A 22,179-nucleotide genomic window follows, 5' to 3' on the forward strand; every position below is an offset into this window, starting at 1 on the left:
GCCTCCCATTGGTCGAGCGCTATCGGCGAAGAAGGAGAGTCGCGCCGCTAACGTGACAGCTCGTCCAACACACACACACACACTGAGCCCAAGATGTCGTAACTCGCGTCTCGTAATGAAATAACGGCGAGAACGCTGACCCCCGGCTCTCAGTCCCTGTCGTCCCGTGTAACAAAGTGGAGGAAAAAAAGGTAACAAATGCAAGAGAAAAATGGCTTGGAAGTGAGCGAAGCTAATGTTAGCTTAGCTGCTCACTAAGTAGCTAGCATTAGCTGAATTAGCTTGTTAGCTGTCAAGAGTAGTACACCTGTGTGGAATGACTCGACAGGTTTTTAACCGCCTACTAGTTAACACGGGTTTAATCTACGTACTTTTCTGGTTTACATGACGTTGAAAAACTAATGTTTTAAGCTCTTAACTCGGTGTGTTGTTTACCTACATGTTAGTACCACTTAAACCTATTAGTTGGTCACGTGACCCTTTTAACTAGTTGCGTTTCATAAGGTTATTTGTAAACAATACATTGTTGTTTTTTTTAAACTTGTTTATAGTGTTGCCACTTATTAAGCAACACAAACATGAGTTTGTCTCAGTTTTGAATGAAAGTTTAATTCTGAATTGATGATTTTTAAGTTAAAAGCTTTTGACATTATAAGAAATAACTGAAATGTTACCAAAAAGATTGTGTCGTAAGCATTTATCTGTGATGATACTAACTTTTAAATTGTGTTTATCCAGAGATAGACTATCATTATCACCACATTTTTTCCCCCCTGCATGGATGGCGTTTGAAGGAATTTTTTTTTGAGTGGATTAATGTCAACTTACTGAAAATACTGCTTTGTCGCCCGCAGACAAACAAAACTATTTAGTGGAATTTTTAAAAAAAAAATGTTGTTAGTCTAGTCTACAGGTGTCAAACTGGTCCAGAAAAAGGCCAGAGACGGTGCAGGGTTTTGGATCCAACCAGTCGAGCACAGACTAGTTTGACACCCCTGGCCTAGTCGGTCAAAACGTTCAGATACATTTGAGGTTTGACACTTGGAAGTAGTCTTTTAATCACTTTAAATCAATGTATCATCATTTTTAAACGGGTATTCCCTTGGATCCTTTAAAAAGTCTTTAACATTACTTCCAAAATATTTGTTGTTTATTTATTTAAATATTTTAAGAGATTGACTACTGTTTTGTGAAACCCTATCCTAACCCTATGTAATTTATGTTTTTTGTTTTATTTTTTAAATTTTGGTTTATTTTCGAGTTGTTCTTAAATATAAAATTCACTCACTTTAGGCTGTAGCGAGTTTGTTATGTCATATAAAATACAAGTGGGTCATCTCTAACCTACAAGCTCTTATTAATCTGCTTATTACACAAATGATTTATGAATCATTCAAACAACAAATATTTGTTTTCCACCTCATTAACTGGAGATAAACTCTGCTAGTCCTTGTAGCTCTGCTGCGTGAGATGGAGGCGGGAGACGACGTGAGGTTGGAAGTTACCCCGTACTGCTGTTGTGAGGGTGGAGAAGACGGGATCCGTGGCCTTGCTCGGCGGAACAGAAGTACCCGGAGCCTGAGCACTTCCTCGGACTGCAGTTCTTCTAAATACAGGTACACTTCTTCTTTTTTTTTACATAATTATTGACTTTTAAAGGTCTTAAACTTCCATATGGTAACTGACGTTTCCAAAATACCAACCTGTTACTGGCAAGTTCTTATTAATAGATCTGTGAGTGAGGTGGGAAATTAGATGCTAACCAAAAATGTGTTTTCTTGGCCTTATCAGCAAATGTTTGGTTATTTCTTAAACAATACAGCCTTGTCCTCTCCACAGATAACGGTCTTCGGTAATACACCGAGCAGTATATAGAAGTGGGTCAAGAGTAGTATTAAGAAGAAGTATTTCCTCTTTAAACTCCCGTCTAATTGACACAAATCAAACGATTGAATACTCACACACTACTTCACGATTTGTACGTTTTTAACTTCTGACATTTCTGAGTTTAAAATGATTAATAGTTGCACATTTAAAAATAAAAAAAGGAAATGATCTTTTTCTAATGAGTGTCAAAAGTCATTAGAGGCTCATAAGTATTAATGCACTCAATCAAAACTGTGACTGATTTTTTTTTTCCATCTAAATTGTATTATATTTTAAATGGCCTTCCAAAAATGAAGGCTGATTGCAGAACAAGATAAACCATCTGTCATGTCGGTTTATTGCAGTTGAGTTCTACAGTTTTTATGGTTCTCTCATTACTGTCAAGTCTATGAGCTGTTGTTGAAAAGGTCGGTGCTGGAAAGTAGGTCACTGAGGAACAACGACGTGTTGTCACCTGTGCATTATGTAGCCGTCGTTCTAGAGTTACAGGGCGTTGTCTTTAAATTGATGACTTTACGTTTGCGTCAATCTTATTGTGTTTAGTAATAAGATCATAACTTAGGCAACATTGCTTCTTACACTTCACATAAAAGTCTGGAAATATTTTTTGCTCTATTTTTCATTTTAGGAACCAGCTTGAATTCGATACAAATGAGGGTTAGTGGAAATAAAAGGCATCATTAAAGCAGCAATACATAAGATTAAAAAAAATTGCCTCTGGCTCCCCCAGTGTCTAAGCAATGTAACTGCAGTGCATTGAAATTAAAGCGTACACATGGATATTGAAAGCCTTTAAATTACAAAATCTCTCTTGATTCAATGATGAAAGACCAGTTTTCAAAAACAAGCTTTTGAAAAACAAGAAGAAAAAAAGGAGGTATTTAGAAGGTGCAGACTAGAAACTTGTTAAGCACAAGGTCATATTGTAAATTCTCGTAGGTCAAATAGCTGTTTAAGAAAGGGTTTCTCCCAGGGCGTTGTGAAGGTCAGATAAATGAGTGTATAGGGAAGAAAAACCCACACATTATTAAGAGGAAATGAAATTCTATCCAGTCTGGGTTTTGTCCACTTGGACTGAGAGACGCCTTCTCTAGTTTTTCCCCAAATGTTGCAATCGTTTGTTTTGAATTTCTACAAGAAACGATAATATTCTGCCTAAATCACAGACAAATTCAGAGGAACTTTCAACAAATAATCATAAAAACTAGACCATTACATTATAAACTTTAACTGCTTTACTTCCTTATTACATTTGTTTATACTTCCTCACTTGAAATAAAAATATATTCTTTAAACATAAATTCTGTTTCTCATGAATAGATTGTGGCAAAGAAGTGTTTCCTGTTAAAAACTTATTTTTTTAAATAAGCATTTGAGTTGAAATCTTCACTATTCTCTTCTCAAAGGAGGACGAAGTCACTGCATGGACCGAGCCCAGTGACAACATTCGGACCGAAGGCATGTATGCTCAAGAACCCTCAGGCAGTGATGTAAGTACTCTGTAATCTGTTTCTCACTTTATTTGCTTGTTTTTCTCAAGAACTTCGTAGTTTTCGGCGACCAGGAGTCTCTAAATGTTACCAAACAGGAATTGGTGTCTATATATTTTTTTCCAGCTTCAAAAGTGAAGTGACCTTTTTAATCGCCCCCCGCCAGGGAGGTCATTGGTTTTATTCATTCATCAGTCTTTTACAAAGGTTTGAATAAAAACAGATATTTTAGGAAGTGTTAGTTGCTTCAGCCGTGGAATAAAAATCTTGTTTTCTTTGGTACAATTTCTACCAGTCATAGTTACATAGTCTTGCTATTTTTATCTTGTCGTTAAAGCTTATTCATAATGCGAGGTGTGTAGAGAAATCTTTTGAAATGTGATATAACAAAGCTAAAGGCTTCTTGTTGTCCTTTCTGAGCTCTGGTTCATTTAGTCACTGTGTTAATTTCCCCTCTTGCATATCATCAGTCCACACTATGTCCTACTGAGGATTTACTCAAAATAATCCTAATTTTTTTATTCCCGTAATCTTCTTCCTCAATGAAAGGTATTTCCTTGTCCAGCTGAATCAAAACGGAGAACTTCCTTTAAGGATGAAAGAAGCTTTGTCTTTCCCCGTATCCAGTTATCACTAATGATGCATTCATTTTGTTAGAAAATAGTATTTGTTAATGTCACGAAGAAGTCTTGTGTGTTTTAATTATGTGAAGAGCTTTGGGCTTCAGATTATCTGCTTTAATTCTAATTTCATGGTGCACAACACTTTTGTAGTCTAGGAGTTATTTTTTTTTGTTTTGTTTTCCTCGTGACTTCCTTCATGAGAGGTTGTACTCTCTTCTGATTTTCTTGTGTCATTTTCTTCTTGACCTTTGTACTATCTCAGGGTCCAGGTGACCCAAAGGTCAGAAAACAATGTGTTTGTGGTATCCCTTGTGTTGTCTCTGGGTCAAGATGACCCAATGGCCTGAAAACAAATGTGTTTGAAGTATCCCTTTATTGCCTCTGGTTCAAGGTGAATGACCACCACTGAATTTGTATTTTATGGAAGCCAGGGTCGTTCACCTTGACCCTGAGATAATACGAGGGTTAAGATTATTGACTTTAGAGCTCGGGTGTCAAACTGAAACACACAACATCCATCCTGTCTATCGTTGAGTTCTTCTGATTAAATTCCCATCCTCTTACATTAATTTTGTCTGACATATCTATATTTTTTATAGTTATAATGGTAAAAATTAGGCAAAAATGATGCGCATCATTATACAGGGGCAACAATACAATATATAGCGAATATGATACTGTAGTAACAAGGATATATTTGTAGTATTGTCCAGTACTTTACTCTGGTGTTGCAGAATTTACAGACTACATGACTCTTGACGAAGTCGTAACTGCTTTCATTTGTTTTGAAACCAAAATATGTCCACACATCAGATTTAAAAGCAGCCGGAGCCGGCTGTATCCTCTCGTCCTCAGTTGGCAGCCAGAAGTTTTATTTCAACTCAAAAATGAACAAATGCCGTGAATATCTGCACGTTAATTGTCAATAAAAAAAAATATATTTATTTTATTCTACCACTATTTAAATGTAAACCATAAAAAAACAATTATAAAAATGTGATTCGAAAGCCTATATATACACTTACACTCCTATTTATAAGTCACAATATCAAGTTTACTCTGAATAAATTAAACCGTTGAGTTGAGCCACATTAAATGACAAGCTCGCCAAGATTTAGAACAAGTTTTACACTTGAGCTGCCGATCTGCTCAAAAGATAAACAAACAATGGATAACACAATGAGATGAATTTAAAATCTCCAAGCATGTATCCGATACTACCAGATAACTGAGACTACAGTAGAGATGGAATGTAGCTTTGGAAGGATCAGCTCACTTAGGAAGAACTTGTTGCTTAACTTGTTACACGAGTGTTTTGGAGGAAAGCCCTTCTTGGAGTGGGTGTGTTTTTCCCTCAGCTGAGTGGGCGGGCGCTGAGGTCAGCCCTAGAGATAAGTGGCGGTCGCGTAATCCAGCAGCAGAGTACGGCAGGACGGTTTAGTGTTAAGTCCCGGTCTATCGGACAAATATAGTCGCCGTGGGTCGTAAAAAAAACAAAAAAAACCCCACTGTGGTTTTCCTCAGCTGATTAACTGAAGTCAGTGACGGGCAGACATGCTAGATTGGAGGAAGTTGTGAGTTCGTCGGATCCACCTGAGCGCACCGTCAATGATGAAGTTCAACAATGAAGTGAGTGTGATGCAGACCGTTCCTGGAAACCCTAATGAGAACAAAGCCTGGAAATGGTGAGTTAAATATTGACAGCCTTAACTTTATAGTTGCGGTGATTTGAATTGGACAAGGTGTTATTGAATAAGTGTCAAGATGACACTGCAGTTCTAATGTTGAAAGGTTGTCATGAGCGACGCATGTTTATCTTTTCAAAGTGAAACCAGCTGAGCAGATTAAAGTTCAATCCCCCCTTCAAATGCTAATGCATTTCTCTCATGTCGTTTCAAGTTGAAAGTCGTCTTTGACTGCCGACCAGTTTCATCTAGTCTGAACGATACTCTCCTGTCGTGCCGAGGTTAATTTCAAACCGCTACGTGACGTGTTGTCGCGCCTGTTTTTCCAAGTACACTGCAGACACCGTGACAAACCTAATTCACGGTTAAACTTTCCCTCAGGGTAGGAGAAGAATTCAGAAGAGGCATGTCACAGCACCTCACAGAATTAATTATTATCTATGATTTTCTGGGATGATTTTTAAAAATGCTTCTCACAGTTTATATGAACTTTATCCTTGTTTAATTTTTCTTGTTCAAATACACAATTCATTCAAAATATAAACATAAACAAAGCAAAACTCACTCAAATATGATGCTAACTATTAACACCCTGGAATTTATTAAATGTATGTTTTAGCATAATCTTAAATTCACACCAAAGACAAGCGAACAAAAATGTCTTAAAATCTGTGCTTGGATAAAAACAAACAGACGTACATACATATGTTTATGTGAGCAACCTGTTAAACACCACAGACCAGTTTAGTGTCAACATTATTTTAACCGACAGATGTGCAAACATAACCTTGAAAAATAAAAAATAATGACTTTGCTGGTTTCTCTAAAACACAAATTTTGTGTATGTTTGTCATTTTCAGTAGTTTCGATACAAGCTTATTTAAAAAAAAAAAGTTAAACTTGTTTTGTTACGAGAAAATGTTTCTTTATAGGACAATAAAAAAAAGATTAAATGTATATTCTTTTTTATTTCCGTAACAAAAACCTCACAGTCCGAGATGTAATCTGAATACCTGCGTTAAAATAAAAAGTGTGGCTTCTGTCTTATATAATCGCAAAAAAAAAACCTCTTGTATCACGTTTTCTGAAACACCGTTTGCCAAAAACAATGAAACTGTAACTAACTTAAGTCAACAAGACTTTGTTAAAAAATTGTTGACCTGGACCCTCTGGCAAGTAAGTTAATAAAGTTTATTTGTAAAGCACCTTTCTAGACCAGGGTCACAAAGTGCTTTAACAATTACAAACAATACACAGTTAAAATATATACTTTAAAAGGTCAAGACACATAAGACAAACACAGGAGTCTCAGAAAATCAGCGAAAATCCTGCACAAATAAAAAGTCTTAAGAAATTTCTTTAAGGAGTCAGTAGATCATCAAACACAGAAGGAGAGGAAGATCTTTCCAAAGCTTAGGAGCAACAGCCTGGAAGGATTTCTCTCCTCTGGTCCTGAAGCGTGTTCAGGAACCATCAGTAGATTCTGATCCACAGACCTCAGAGCCCGAGCTGGAGTGTAAGGCTGGATCAGATCACTGATGGAAGGTCTGACCATGAATAGATCTGAAAGTAAGAACCAGAATTTTAAAATTGATCCTGAAAGAAACTGGCAGCCAGTGAAGAGTTTTAAGGATCGGAGAAATGTGAGTTCTTCTACTAGAGCTCCTCAGAATTCTTGCTGCAGATGCTCAACTGGCTCTTCGTTTGGAAATGATAATGTTTAATTATTGATTCAAAAGTTGCATACAGTGTGATAATTTTTTTAAATCTAGTATTTTAAGTCAATTTGATCCAAACATCCTGTCTGGTTAAAGTAAATTAGTTAATTTCACAAGATGTGTACTTCTCTAATTTGTTTTGAAATCTTTAATGTTTAAAAGCTTTATTTTAAAGTCTCCCCTCGTCCTCAGTCAACAGCCTGAAGTTTATATATAAGAAAACCATCGTTGCGTAATCATGAAGAAAAAAAAACAAAACATTGCAAAACTTAGCAATATTAAAATGTAAAATATTTTCTAAAGCCACTATGTATATACAAGAATATATTTGTATTTGATGTCAATTGGATCCAAACATCCTGACCTCCCTGTCAGGTTTTTGTCTCTGTGAGAGTTGTTTCTCAGTTATTTAAGGTTCATTCTTAAGAGTTTCATCGATTATTTTTCTTTTATTTATTTTTTTCTTTGGAATCCAAACTGTATCCTCTCATCCTCAGTCAGCATCCAGACTTTTAAATGTAACATAAAAATGAACCTCCCTTTCTGGTTTGTTCTGTGTGAGAGTTCACAAGATTTCTCAGGTATTTATAGTTTAGGTTAAGGTGTGTTCTACTTAAAGGTCCTGGTGTGTCATTGTTGACGCTGCATATCTTCCCATGTTTAGATTTCCTCATCTGATGACAAATCTGTAGGATTACCATGAGGAAGTAATAAGTGTCATAGACGTCAAGCTTAATCCTATTTGTCATGAAGCCAAACCCCAACAAGAATAAGCATCATTATTTGAAAAGAAAACTCTCTTGTCGTCACATCCAGGCACATCCAGGACCCGGCCAGTCAGAGACTAACATGGAACAAGCCTCCGAAAAGTGTCCTTGTGATCAAGAAGATCCGAGAAGCTGCTCTGCTGGAGCCTTTCAAAGAGCTTTGCATCTTCCTCACGGAGGTGAACGCGCCGTTGCTCTAAGGTCGACCCTCGCGGCGAGTCCTCGAAACTAATGCTTCTGATCTGACGCAGGTGAAAAACCTGATCGTCTATGTGGAGAAGAAGGTTCTGGACGACCCGGCGATCTCTGCGGACGATAACTTCGGCTCCATCACAAAGAAGTTTTGCACCTTCAGAGAAGGTGAGATGAAAGCGATTCAGATGCTCTTATTGATCATTTAGCTCATGATGGATTCTGCTTGATATCCTATTTTAGATCTGGATGACATCTCCAACCGTGTGGACTTCATCATCTGCCTCGGCGGCGATGGCACTCTGCTGTACGCCTCCTCGCTTTTCCAGGTATCCTCCCAAGAGTCCAAGCCTGGTGGTCCATGTTTATTTCGTTTTGTTTTTTTTAACCTTGTGTTCGTTTCCGTCGCCGCAGGAGAGCGTTCCCCCGGTCATGGCCTTCCACTTGGGCTCCCTGGGCTTCCTCACCCCTTTCAACTTCGACACCTACCAGCCTCAGGTCACGCAAGTCATCGAAGGTAACGCCGCCATCACCCTGAGGAGCCGCCTGAAGGTCCGCGTGCAGAAGGAGAGCTGGGAGAAGAAGCCCCAGGTGGATGAGAAGGGAATCATTATGACCAACGGAGACGCAGAGAGTCACAAGATGATCAACTACCAGGTAGATCTTCGTGAAATTTAAACACCGGAATGTCTGTTTTTGAGCTGAGAAACTGGTTTTCAAATGTCAACGTCATTGTCATGTTTGACTATTTTTACTCATTCTTAAGCTGATGGAATTTGACAGAAACACGGGAAATATGCGGTGCTTGTATTTCAGGTTCTGAACGAGGTGGTGGTGGACAGAGGACCCTCCTCGTACCTCTCCAATGTGGACCTGTTCCTGGACGGACACCTCATCACCACAGTGCAGGGAGACGGTGAGATATTATTCGAGCTCCCGTTAATCACGAACTCGTCAGTTTCTTACGCAAACCTCCGAATGTTCGCTTCCCACAGGCGTGATCGTGTCGACGCCGACCGGCAGCACGGCGTACGCGGTGGCGGCGGGGGCGTCCATGATCCATCCCAACGTTCCCGCCATCCTGATCACCCCCATCTGCCCGCACTCGCTTTCCTTCAGACCCATCGTGGTGCCCGCCGGCGTGGAGCTCCGGGTGAGTTGTTACACAATAACAAAAAATGGTTTTAATGTAATTAGCAGTCGTCTTGTGAAGCTAACCGAAGTTTCTCCTCAGATCATGCTCTCCTGCGACGCCAGGAACACGGCGTGGGTGTCGTTCGACGGCAGAGGACGACAGGAGATTTCCCACGGAGACAGGTCGGTCCACATTTTTCACAGAGATGAGCAGTTTATCTTCTTTTTTTTCGCCCGCCGTCTTGTCGCTTGTTAGTCAATGCAGTTGCTTCACGAGGAAGTTGCGTCCGTGTCGACACTTTGTTCTCGCAAACACCTGATGTTTTATTTCTCTTCTTCTATTGCAGCATCACCATCACCACTTCCTGCTTCCCCGTCCCCTCCATCTGTTTTCGGGACCCGGTCAACGACTGGTTCGAGAGCCTGGCCCGCTGTTTACACTGGAACGTGAGGAAAAAGCAAAACTGCATGACCTCGGAAGACGACGACTTCTAAAGGGACTCGAGTCACCGTCCGTGCCGTCAGGTGTTTCGACACGTCATTACACTCGTTTTTACAAATCGTCATGACAACCGTCTGCCAGAATATTTCTCATCAGCTGCTAGAAACGCATTTATATCATGAGGAAAACTACAAAACATTGTAGCTGGAAAATCAAAGTTAAAGCTACTTAAGATATTTTAAGTAGGATCGTGGATGTGTTGGAACGGCAACTCCATGTGGCCCTCGAGAGCCCTTATCTGAAGATATAGCTCAAAGTTCAAGTCTTTACTGATGAAATGCTTGCCAGGTTGGTGAGAGATACAAACTGATATAAAGTTTCACCGGTTTTATAGCGAGAAGAGAAGGAAATGTCAATCATTTTCGTGGAAATTCAATGAAAATGTCTCTGCGTTGATGATTTAATTCGACATAAATCATTTAAAATCACGTGCGTTTAGGCCAGTTATGGACTCGGCTCGACAAGTCTACTGAACAGTTTCCGTGACCCCGATTGTGACCAACGTTTTGGCCCCTTGTGCGATTTGAGTTTGACGCTCGACTGTTAAAGATCAATGTTCCAACATTACTGGGCATCTCTCAGGAACTCTGGTGTCGCCACAGCATCCCGAATGAATCGAGAAAAGTGTCGGACGGGGGTTTGTTTAACGTCGGTGACAAAAATCTTCTTATCTCAAAGTAAAGGGTCACTTGAAGTCGGATCCGGGAAATGATTTTATCATCAGCCCTCGTTAGATTAAACTAATTTCTGGTAATAACAAAAGTGTATATAAGAGTTATTTGGTGATCGGCATTTATTCACAAAGAATCAGGATTTTTGTTACATCCTTTAATCCACGATCTATATTTATAGTCTTGAAAATAATGTTACGCTAAACATTACTAATTTTAATCAGTTTTAGACTTTATCGATCTAATAAACGGCTTTAAAAGAGACGGAATGTCCGTCGGGTGAAACAATTCAGCAGAATATCAGGGGAGGAATGAAAAGTTTCTCTTCCGTGCGACAAGAATGTCTTTTGTTCTGGATTCAGATGCACTTTAATCAGAGAATTACGATCGATTCAGACGCTTTGTGCCTTTAATCTCTGCAAATATCCAGAGATTGTCCAAAAAAAAAAAATGTTTACGTAAAATCGGAGGCGGATTTTTTTGCTTTGACATTCCCTAAAAACGAAACGACAAAAACCTCGGGTGTGGGCTGTTTTTTTGTAAAGGACACTTCCAGAAGCCATAGTTTTGTATTAAAACTGTGCGTGGACTGTAAATATTCAGAGTCGTTGAGAATGGACCAACTATCGTTTCTTTTGAATCTGTGTTTTTTGTAAAATATGTTTATTAACCAGTTTACCATTAAACTGTTTGCTACTTTTTTTTAAAAGCAGATTTGTGTTTCTTGGTGTGTGTGTGTGTGTTTAGCGAAGGTGACATGGTGGCTTCTGGGAAATGGTTTTGGGATTCACGTGCAACGAGATGTGATTCTTAATGTTGGCACACTTCAAAACAAGAAGTGTGTAGCATTCACTTCTGTTTTTTCAATACTCTCTTCTCTTGTGTCACATCAAACACAAGTGACACAAAAATTCCAAAACTTTAACTTCTCCAGTTAAAATAAAGTCCGAAGCAACAAATAAATGTCACGTAACAGGGATAGTCAGTGTTTTATTTAAAGTTTTTGTAAAAAAAAAGAGACAAATATGCTTCTGTTAGGACGACACAATATATTATTTATTTCAGGAAACATGTTGACAATCTAAAATGTAAGGCTTTTTTTTCCTGGACAAACATTTAAAAGTAGTCTTTGGAGTAAAAACTCCAGAAAGGCACGTAGAAGTTTAAAAACAAACTCATCCATCTGTTGTTCACTGTCGCCCCAGACCAGACACTGCAGATCACACAAGATCAAAGTTAAACCTTTTGTTTAATCATTTTTAGTTTATTTTTTCTTTATCTTTACTCACTTCTCTCTCTGAGACCTTGACCAAAACTCCCGACCAGTCGGATCAAACTCCAGAACAAAACCAGTTTGATGACCAGCGAGATGGTCGCCCCGGTAACGGCTGCTGCCTCCAGAGTGAAGGACACGCTCTGGTTCCACTCGACCGCCACCTGCGTGGATTTATTTCAACCGTTTTTGAACCATTTTTTTTCAAACTTGAAACCATATTTTCACCACATGTCTCTTTTGGGGACTGACCGTGTACATTAGGTAGACAAAGAAAGCGGCCTGAGGAAGGTTCTGGACCATGAAGATCCAGACCAGCAACTTTGACTCCTTCAGAACCTGAACAATGTAATTATTATTATTTTTGTTGTTGTTGTTGTTTATTGACGATGTGTCACTCACAGCGACAGCTCCCACCGCAGTGGTCAGAAAAGCCCAGAACACACCGACACCCAGGATGATGCTGTTCTGCGTGGTTATGCCGGCGCTGGACGTGATGAGCAGGATGCACAGGGACAGCTGGAAAATGTTCCATTCAAGAGGAATTTTTATCAAGATCTCGACCATTTTTTTTTTTTGCGTCGTGACGTTCTCACCTGAGCCTGCAGGTCAAATGTCACCAGGGAGAAGCACCGGTTGAGCAGGAAGTACTGGTCCTGCAGACTCTCCAGAGCGCCGCCGACGCGGAACGCCATTGTGTTGGGGGAACGGATGAGCAGCGAGCTGCACACGACGTGCACGACGCCCAGACTCATGAGGCAAACAAATCGAATCTAAACAAAAATATTGAACTTTAAATGCGCTCTGGTGCACCCTTGTGGGAGAACATGGTACTGTTGCATTTATAACGGACTTAAAGACGCCTTGCTCTATATTTACTAAAGCCTCACAGTTGCATGACTTATTTTCCAACTATATTCTATATTTATTTATAAATCCATTTTGTTGCCTTATTGTGTCGCGTGTCGATTACGTTGTGACGTTTCAATTGTGCGACCTATGATTGGTCAGTTAGTCTGCGCATAGCTAACACAATTTCGAAATCCGTTGACACTCATAAAGTTACAACTTTTTCTTTCTTTTTTTTTTAAATCCTCAGTTTGGCTGACGGAGGAGGAAGAGAAATAAATCAACTTGGTCATGTTTAAACTTAAAAATCTATTTTTGAAGGGGATTTCTTTCCCCCTGAAAATTCGCGAGCTATTATGCTAGCTAGCTAGTTAGCTTGTGCTAGCCGAGATGCTAGTAGCGACTTCCTGCGCCAAGAAAGGATGGATTTTGTCTTAATGTAACTTCTCTGGTGAGTATTGTTTTGTTTTTTAACCAACCTTACACTAGAAATAATATATTTACATAATATAAAATTACCCCTGAAGGTTTATGTGAAAATATTTAAAATACAATGTACTGTTTGCATATATATACATATACATATACATATATATATGCAGTGTGTGTGTCACTTAAAAGCCATCAAATAACGCTAATAAATATTTCACATCCCAGTAAAATATGTTGTGAAATCTGAAAATGTTCCACTAGGATTGCACAAACTCATAAAAAATAGTTTAAAAACGGATTTCGTCATTATTTCTAAGCTATGTGCCAAACCTACCAGAAGCTCGTTCTTTCCTTTTGGACTTAGCACACAGAAATTGACCATCGATCGAACCATGAGCACCAGCACACTCAGCAGAAACTTGAGCAGCTCCTGACTGTTGTCCTGCAGGATGCCTCGGCCGATGTAGTAGATGCAGAACACTGTGACACAGAGTAAACAGACAGTCTAGAGACTTTGAAAAGGTTTATGAAGGTATGTTCCTGGCTACAGAAGATCTGTTTATGCTCAGAAGTTTCATCTACAAGGTTGTTTTTTTTACAGGAGATTCACTTGAAAAATAGTCTACATAAATAGATTTAACCCTGAAGACTTCAAAAGCAGGTCCATGACTTGTATTTTAATATAAATACTGAAGAATTAAAGCCGTATTCATGTATTATTTGAGCTCCCGCCGAAGAATATTCAAGATTCTATTCATGTTTGGAAAATGTTAAGAACTTCTTCCCCCGACAGAAAAGTGTAGCTGAACTAATGTGAGGAGGAAACATTCAACAGGCAGTAACGCAGCGTAAACGTCTGACCATGTGACAGTCAGCCAGTAAAAACAGATTTCACAATGAGAGCTGCTGACTTGTACAGTGTCAACAGAGTAACTCTTACAAGCAACTGCTTTGATTGTGAATTAAATAAAACGCACAGTGAGGTCTGACTGGAGAACATTTTTGGGCTCGCACTCACCGATTCCCACCAGTTGGATGAGGGACACGGTCAGGTTGTCCTTCTTGGAGACGCCCGGGTCCAGGTGCTGCTCGTAGATGCTGGCCACGGTGAGACCCAGCAGCACCAGCAGGGACGCGACGGTGAAGCAAAAGTAGGACTTCAGCAGACGGGAGAGCTCGGACCAGGACTTGATCTGTGAACGCGAATGACATGGTATTAATTACGGTTTTTCATCTGTGGTTTACGATTCAAAACTTTCGGTTCCTCTCACCGGCCCACAGGGTGTGGGGATCAGTTCTTGATGTCTGGGTGTCAGGTTAGGAGATGGAAGATCTGGCCCCACATCTGCCCGGCAACCTATCAACGGACTGATACAAATAGAATTTAAGATTACTACATATTAATATATTAATAAAGCTGTTTAAGAGCAACTTTATTCAGTTTTGTTGGCTTCTTACTTCTTCTTTTGCATCAACAACATAACTAAAATACTGTTTTTTAAAGTCTTTTGTTTGATAAAACTAAACCACAACTGTTGTCAAAGAACTTGCCTCGTCTCGTCCATTTTGTCAGGAGGTGCTCGAGCCTTTGACTCTTACATTTTCTTGTTTCTTTCGTCGCCTCCTGGACTTGTTGGAGCTGTCACTTGACTACTTCCACTTGTAGCGCGTCTTGCTCGACGGGCTTGAAATGAGACTTTGTTTTGCTTCGGTTGCCGCTGCTGCCATCTAGTGGTGGATCCTAACACGGCTCACTATTTATCGCTATTGCTGATGGGAATTAACTTCATCAATTTTCTCTTTAAATAAGTTTGTTAAAATATAATAGCTGTAGATGTTATTTTGACACACACTCACAAATGTTTATACAGACAATAACACAGACACACACACATATACACAGAAACACAGACGTACGCACAGAATCACACACACAAACAAACACGCATGGTCACAGACATACCTGTGTACACAGAAACACACCCATACACACAAGCATGTAAACACATAAACGTAAATATAAACAGAAACGCATATAAAGACAGAAACTACACATATCCACAGAAACATGAACATAAACACACACGTGTGTGCACAGAATCACATGCATAAACAAACACACATTAACACAGACATATACACAGAAACACACACTTCTACAAATCCATAAACACATTTAAACACATAAACAAACACATAAACACACAAACTAATACACGGAAACATACACAAATATACACACACACCTGTACTCAGAAACACACTCTTATACACAGAAACACACCCATAAACACACACACACGTGTACACGGAAACATACACAAATAAACACACACACACATGTACTCAGAAACACACTCTTATACACAGAAACACACACATTAACACTCACACACATGTATACATAGAAATATACAAAAATAAACACACACACATATACACAAATAAACACACACACATATACAGAAACATAAACAAATAAACACACACACATATACACAAATAAACACACACACATATACAGAAACATAAACAAATAAACACACACACACACATACACAGAAACATCAACAAATAAACACACACACGTGTGCACAGAAACATACACAAATAAACATACACAAACATACACAAACATCAACAAATAAACACACACACACGTATACACAAATAAACACACACACATATACAGAAACATAAACAAATAAACACACACACATATACAGAAACATAAACAAATAAACACACACACACATATACACAAATAAACACACACGCATATACAGAAACATAAACAAATAAACACACACACATATACACAAATAAACACACACACATATACAGAAACATAAACAAATAAACACACACACATATACACAAATAAACACACACACATATACAGAAACAAACAAATAAACACACACACATATACACAAATAAACACACACACATATACAGAAACATAAACAAATAAACACACACACGTATGCACAGAAACATCAACAAATAAACACACACACGTATACACAAATAAACACACACACATATACAGAAACATAAACAAATAAACACACACACATATACACAAATAAACACACACACATATACAGAAACATAGACAAATGAACACACACACATATACACAAATAAACACACACACACATACACAGAAAGATCAACAAATAAACACACACACGTATGCACAGAAACATACACAAATAAACATACACACATATACTCAGAAACACACCCATAACCACACACGTAAACACATAAACATATAAAATTAAGGACCGTTTTACATTAATATTTCAAATTAAGCGTCAAGTTCCCGCAATCACCACTAGATGTCCCCATTACATAGTAGTAAATCACACACCAGTACAGACGGGTGGATTTTTAAAAATAAATCATCATTATTGAATGAATAATTGTGTAAAGTACTTGTAATTTGGAGACTGGCCAGACTTTTATTTTGTTGAGTCTCCAGGGTTGAAAGAAGGATGTTGAGTGTTCAGTATGGACGAGAGACATTAAAAAGAGGCGAAACAAAGCCAGCTTTTATGTTGGGAAAATGAATGATTTCTATGGCAACGGTCTCATTGTGAGGGCTTCTGCTAATGAAGCAAGTTGCGCGCATACTTTGAGAACATCTTTGAAATGACAAACACTAAAAAGCATTTGTTTCTGTTGCACCAGACGCTCTTTTTCAATTTGTCTTCAAGTGATTTTCCATTTACTCTCTGAGCTCATATTTGCACAGTAGAAACAAGCTGGACTGCTGTGGTGATAGGATGTGACCATGAAAGAGGCTTGTAATTACATTCTGCATCATGCAGCTCGCGTGTGTGTGTTGTGTGTGTGTGTGTGTGTGTGTGTGTGTGTGTGTGTGTGTGTGTGTGTGTGTGTGTGTGTGTGTGTGTGTGTGTGTGTGTGTGTGTGTGTGTGTGTGTGTGTGTGTGTGTGTGTGTGTGTGTGTGTGTGTGTGTGTGTGTGTGTTATTTGTGTAGGCCAGTTTCTAGGCCAATTAGAAGCATTAGGTTTGGGCTGCAGGTCAGCAGGTACAGCATCCTGGACCAGATCATCATGTTGTGGACACAATATTCTTCTTCGCTCTTATTTGGCTTGTGTGTGTGTGTGTGTGTGTGTGTGTGTGTGTGTGTGTGTGTGTGTGTGTGTGTGTGTGTGTGTGTGTGTGTGTGTGTGTGTGTGTGTGTGTGTGTGTGTGTGTGTGTGTGTGTTTGTGTGTGTGTGTGTGTGGTGTCACAGCTGTCATCAGTCCTCATAATTGTCACTATAATAACCTGAAAATAGTAATGACTTGTTTTGGCATCCTGCTGCTACCACACTTTTTTAAATTACCCGAACGGGCCGTTGTCATAGCGACTCGTAAAAGTGTTGATTCATTTTGTGATGAAATATCTTGTTTAAAAAAACACACACTTTGAATGGATAGATACGTAGATGGATGCGTAGATAGATGGATGGATGCGTAGATAGATGGATGGATGCGTAGATGGATGGATGGATGCGTAGATAGATGGATGGATGCGTAGATAGATGGATGGATGCATAGATAGATGGATGGATGCGTAGATAGATGGATGGATGCGTAGATGGATGCGTAGATAGATGGATGGATGCGTAGATAGATGGATGGATGCGTAGATAGATGGATGGATGCGTAGATAGATGGATGGATACGTAGATGGATGCGTAGATAGATGGATGGATGCGTAGATAGATGGATGGATGCGTAGATAGATGGATAGATGCGTAGATAGATGGATGGATGGGTAGATAGATGGATGGATGCGTAGATAGATGGATGGATGCATAGATAGATGGATAGATGCGTAGATAGATGGATGGATGCGTAGATAGATGGATGGATGGGTAGATGGATGCGTAGATAGATGGATGGATGCGTAGATAGATGGATGGATGCGTAGATAGATGGATGGATGCATAGATGGATGGATGCGTAGATAGATGGATGGATGCGTAGATAGATGGATGGATGTGTAGATGGATGCGTAGATAGATGGATGGATGCGTAGATAGATGGATGGATGGATGCGTAGATAGATGGATGGATGCGTAGATAGATGGATGGATGCGTAGATGGATGCGTAGATAGATGGATGGATGCGTAGATAGATGGATGGATGAGTAGATGGATGCGTAGATAGATAGATGGATGCGTAGATAGATGGATGGATGCGTAGATAGATGGATGGATGCGTAGATGGATGGATGGATGCGTAGATGGATGCGTAGATGGATGGATGCGTAGATGGATGGATGCGTAGATGGATGCGTAGATAGATGGATGGATGCGTAGATGGATGCGTAGATAGATGGATGGATGCATAGATGGATGGATGCGTAGATAGATGGATGGATGCGTAGATAGATGGATGGATGCGTAGATGGATGTGTAGATAGATGGATGGATGCGTAGATAGATGGATGGATGGATGCGTAGATGGATGCGTAGATAGATGGATGGATGCGTAGATGGATGGATGGATGCGTAGATGGATGGATGGATGCGTAGATGGATGCGTAGATGGATGGATGCGTAGATGGATGGATGCGTAGATAGATGGATGCGTAGATGGATGCGTAGATAGATGGATGCGTAGATGGATGCGTAGATGGATGGATGCGTAGATAGATGGATGCGTAGATAGATGGATGCGTAGATGGATGCGTAGATAGATGGATGGATGCGTAGATTGATGGATGGATGCGTAGATGGATGGATGCGTAAATGGATGCGTAGATAGATGGATGGATGCGTAGATTGATGGATGGATGCGTAGATGGATGGATGCGTAAATGGATGCGTAGATTGATGGATGGATGCGTAGATGGATGGATGGATGCCTAGATTGATGGATGGATGCGTAGATGGATGGATGCGTAAATGGATGCGTAGATAGATGGATGGATGCGTAGATTGATGGATGGATGCGTAGATGGATGGATGCGTAAATGGATGCGTAGATTGATGGATGGATGCGTAGATGGATGGATGGATGCGTAGATTGATGGATGGATGCGTAGATGGATCGATGCGTAAATGGATGCGTAGATAGATGGATGGATGCGTAGATGGATGCGTGTACAGGCATGTATTTATATTACAACCTATATAGTTCTATAAGTAGTAATAAACGTACATGAATATAGTGTAAATGAATCACTCATGAAGACCAGATGAAATGTCAGACGCGAGGAGAAGAACTTGACGGTTCATGGGAGAAAAAGGAAGAATAACAAACACAAAAGGGTGTTCGGTCGGTCAGCAGGGATCTGGAATAACACGCTCTTGGTCTCAGTACACGGAGAAGATACTGGGAACGTTTGGATCCTGGAATCATCCATGATCTCCAATCCAAAAAATCATCTTCTTTCCTCGTCCTCACCTTTCACAGTCGCCATTATTTAAGTTATTGAGTATGTTCCTATAAAGCAGCACACACTGTTGATGAAAGCTGACATATTTGAGCTCAACAACATCCCATAATCTTCCATCTCCAGATTGGTATCTAGAAACTGTTTACTCGGCTGTTGAGCAGCTGCTGTCGCTATCATGTTGGTTTCTACTCTCATTTGTTAGTTTCTCTGACTCTATTTCCCTTCCTGACCTTCATCAATGGATCTGAAGGTCGAAGGTCTGACGAGGCCAATGTTCTCCGCAGGAGTTCAAAGAACATCGTGTTTGTATTTGTTCCCATTTCCTCCGCTTAGTTCCCAAATGACCAAACAGTCGGGGCTGAGAAACTTGCTTATGTAAGCAGTTTTAATGGTCAGTCGTCCCGCCGACGTTCCTGCTGAAGTCAAGTGTTGCCTTCAGGGACCAGAAGAAGCGTCAGATGTTCCTCCTCCTCCTTCTTCTGTCCTCCCTCCTCCTCCCTGAGTGCAACAGGTCCGATCTGTGGCTCTGCAGGTTCTGGTTTCTTCACGTTCAGTCCCAGAAACTAAAGATCATCAGAGAAATGATATTTCGAACAGCGTTGAAGTTCGCCAGGAAACACCCGGCGGTGAGTTTGACTCTTTCACTCCACGATATTAAAGCTTTTATTTGGATTTACAATATTTTTATGTTGATTATAAATGTTTAAAATTAGGAATAAAAGTGTAAGAATATGGAATTATTAATTTACTAATTTGTAAACATTTTTTAAAGCTATAATTTGAATTAAAACGTGGTAAAAAATATTTTCAGGTTGAAATATTTAACTCAAAATGTACATAATATTTCCTAAAGAAAGTGCCTGTTTTTTTTAAAAAACTTTTATTTTAATTTATGTTTGGTAAAAAATATTGTACAAGTTGATTATAAATGTTGATAATTAAGAATAAAGATGTGAAAATATGGAATTATTAACCTACTAATTTGTAAACATATTTTAAAGCTATAATTTGAATTAAAACGTGGTAAAAAATATTTTCAGGTTGAAATATTTAACTCAAAATGTACATAATATTTCCAAAAGAAAGTGCCTGTTTTTTTTAAAAACTTTTATTTTAATTTATGTTTGGTAAAAAATATTGTACAAGTTGATTATAAATGTTGATAATTAAGAATAAAGATGTGAAAATGTGGAACCATTAACTTTGCATGGATTTAAAATATATATATATTTTTTAAAAGCTATTATTTGAATAAAAATGTTGTAAAAAAGTTGTTTATGTTGATTATAAATGTTGACAATTAAGAATAATTAATCATTTGTCCCATAAAAAAACTGCCTGCTTAAAAAAAAAGGGGGAAATATTAACCTACTAACGATATTTAAAAATATATTTCTTAAAAGCTATTATTTAAATAAGAATTTTGAAAAAAAAATGTTTTAAGTTGATTACAGATGTTGATAATTAAAAATAAAAACGTGAAAATATGGAACTATTGAGGATTAAGGATTTTTCAAATATATATATTTTTAAAAGCTATTATTTGAATTAAAAAAATTTAAAATATTTAAAAGTTCATTATAAATGTTGATAATTAAAAATGAAAAAGTGAAAATATGGAAGTATTAACTTACTAAGGATTTTTAAAAATGTTTTTTAAAAAGCTATTATTTGAATAAAAATGTTGTAAAAAATATTTTTATGTTGATTATAAATAATGATAATTAAGAATAATTAAGAATATTTCCCATAAAAACTGTGCCTGCTTAAAAAAAAGGGTAAAAATATATATATATATATATATTTTACTTAATTGTAAATAAATAACTATGAATAAAATGTTGCCAAATTTAACTCAACAAGTTCATAATATGTCCTGGAAAAAATTCCCTGTTATAAAAAAAACATTTTTTAATTATAAACTCGGAACTTTTAACTGACTGAGGATTTTCTTTATAAGATATTATTTGAATAAAAATGTGATTATAAACAATTTTTTGAAAATATAAAAAAATATTAAAACTACAAACTCAGATTCATTAATTAGTAATTAATACTTTAATTTTTTCAGATTTACTTAAAGTGTGACGTTAGAAATGCTGCAGATAAAAACTTCCGAAAACCCTGAAATATCATTCTTGATGATTCATGATAATCCTGTTAGTTGAGAGTAACTTCAGCAACTCATCCCTGAAATCCTGACAAAAACTGTCACGACGACTAAAAAAAAAAACCACGTTCGTGAAGCGGTCGCCGCGGGAGACAAGGATCAGTGTTTCCACGCAGCTGCACCGTCTTCCTGCTCGTCTTCCTGCTCGTCACCCCGGCTCCCGGGAGATGAAGTCTGGATCCACGGGGAGGAGATCCAGAGGGACTCGTGACGGGGGTCCATCATCCTGACGGAGGGACTGGTGGAGGGAAGACAGCGAGGAGGAGAAGAAGAAGAACCGCAGGAGACTCTATGAGAAACCATGATCGAATTAAAGCTCGTGACAAGAATCTTAGAAATGCATGATATTATTTCACTTCC

The 22,179-nt window shown here is 38.6% G+C and overlaps 2 protein-coding genes across 4 annotated transcripts; one reads left to right on the forward strand and one right to left on the reverse strand.

The window, feature by feature from the left end:
* Positions 1 to 46: 46 nt before the first annotated feature.
* On the forward strand, positions 47 to 11,381 carry nadka (NAD kinase a). 3 transcript variants are annotated; one of them, XM_087781227.1, is made up of 11 exons: positions 47 to 191; positions 1,448 to 1,616; positions 3,294 to 3,377; positions 8,220 to 8,349; positions 8,422 to 8,530; positions 8,606 to 8,691; positions 8,777 to 9,019; positions 9,179 to 9,278; positions 9,358 to 9,515; positions 9,597 to 9,679; positions 9,844 to 11,381. In XM_087781227.1, exons 2-11 carry the CDS (start codon positions 1,471 to 1,473, stop codon positions 9,989 to 9,991), a joined length of 1,287 nt encoding a protein of 428 aa, XP_087637353.1. In that variant the 5' UTR covers positions 47 to 191; positions 1,448 to 1,470; the 3' UTR covers positions 9,992 to 11,381. The 3 variants fall into 3 exon arrangements, with proteins under 3 accessions (XP_087637353.1, XP_087637354.1, XP_087637355.1); XM_087781228.1 differs by having other exon boundaries at positions 1,457 to 1,616; XM_087781229.1 differs by lacking the exons at positions 47 to 191; positions 1,448 to 1,616; positions 3,294 to 3,377 and adding an exon at positions 4,646 to 5,685.
* Positions 11,382 to 11,687: 306 nt separating this feature from the next.
* On the reverse strand, positions 11,688 to 14,810 carry LOC148059414 (uncharacterized). The gene is made up of 9 exons (XM_087781389.1): positions 14,775 to 14,810; positions 14,495 to 14,591; positions 14,242 to 14,416; positions 13,558 to 13,703; positions 12,539 to 12,715; positions 12,345 to 12,461; positions 12,195 to 12,281; positions 11,959 to 12,106; positions 11,688 to 11,882 (listed from the first exon to the last, which is right to left on the reverse strand). The coding sequence occupies exons 1-9, from the start codon at positions 14,786 to 14,788 to the stop codon at positions 11,860 to 11,862; spliced, it is 984 nt and encodes a 327-aa protein (XP_087637515.1). The 5' UTR covers positions 14,789 to 14,810; the 3' UTR covers positions 11,688 to 11,859.
* Between the last annotated feature and the right edge of the window lie 7,369 nt (positions 14,811 to 22,179).

Source organism: Callionymus lyra, chromosome 19 (genome assembly GCF_982586985.1).
Source record: "Callionymus lyra chromosome 19, fCalLyr1.hap1.1, whole genome shotgun sequence".
NCBI lineage: Eukaryota > Metazoa > Chordata > Actinopteri > Syngnathiformes > Callionymidae > Callionymus > Callionymus lyra.

Coding starts and splice junctions, on each gene's coding strand:
- nadka (XM_087781227.1), top strand. CDS start 1,471: ATGGAGGCGGGAGACGACGTGAGGTTGGAAGTTACCCCGTACTGCTGT. Junction 3,378..8,219: donor AAGAACCCTCAGGCAGTGAT/GTAAGTACTCTG, acceptor CGTCACATCCAG/GCACATCCAGGACCCGGCCA. Junction 8,350..8,421: donor TTTGCATCTTCCTCACGGAG/GTGAACGCGCCG, acceptor GATCTGACGCAG/GTGAAAAACCTGATCGTCTA.
- LOC148059414 (XM_087781389.1), bottom strand. Junction 12,716..13,557: donor AAGGAAAGAACGAGCTTCTG/GTAGGTTTGGCA, acceptor ATTTTTGTTTAG/ATTCGATTTGTTTGCCTCAT. Junction 12,282..12,344: donor CTGCGGTGGGAGCTGTCGCT/GTGAGTGACACA, acceptor TACATTGTTCAG/GTTCTGAAGGAGTCAAAGTT.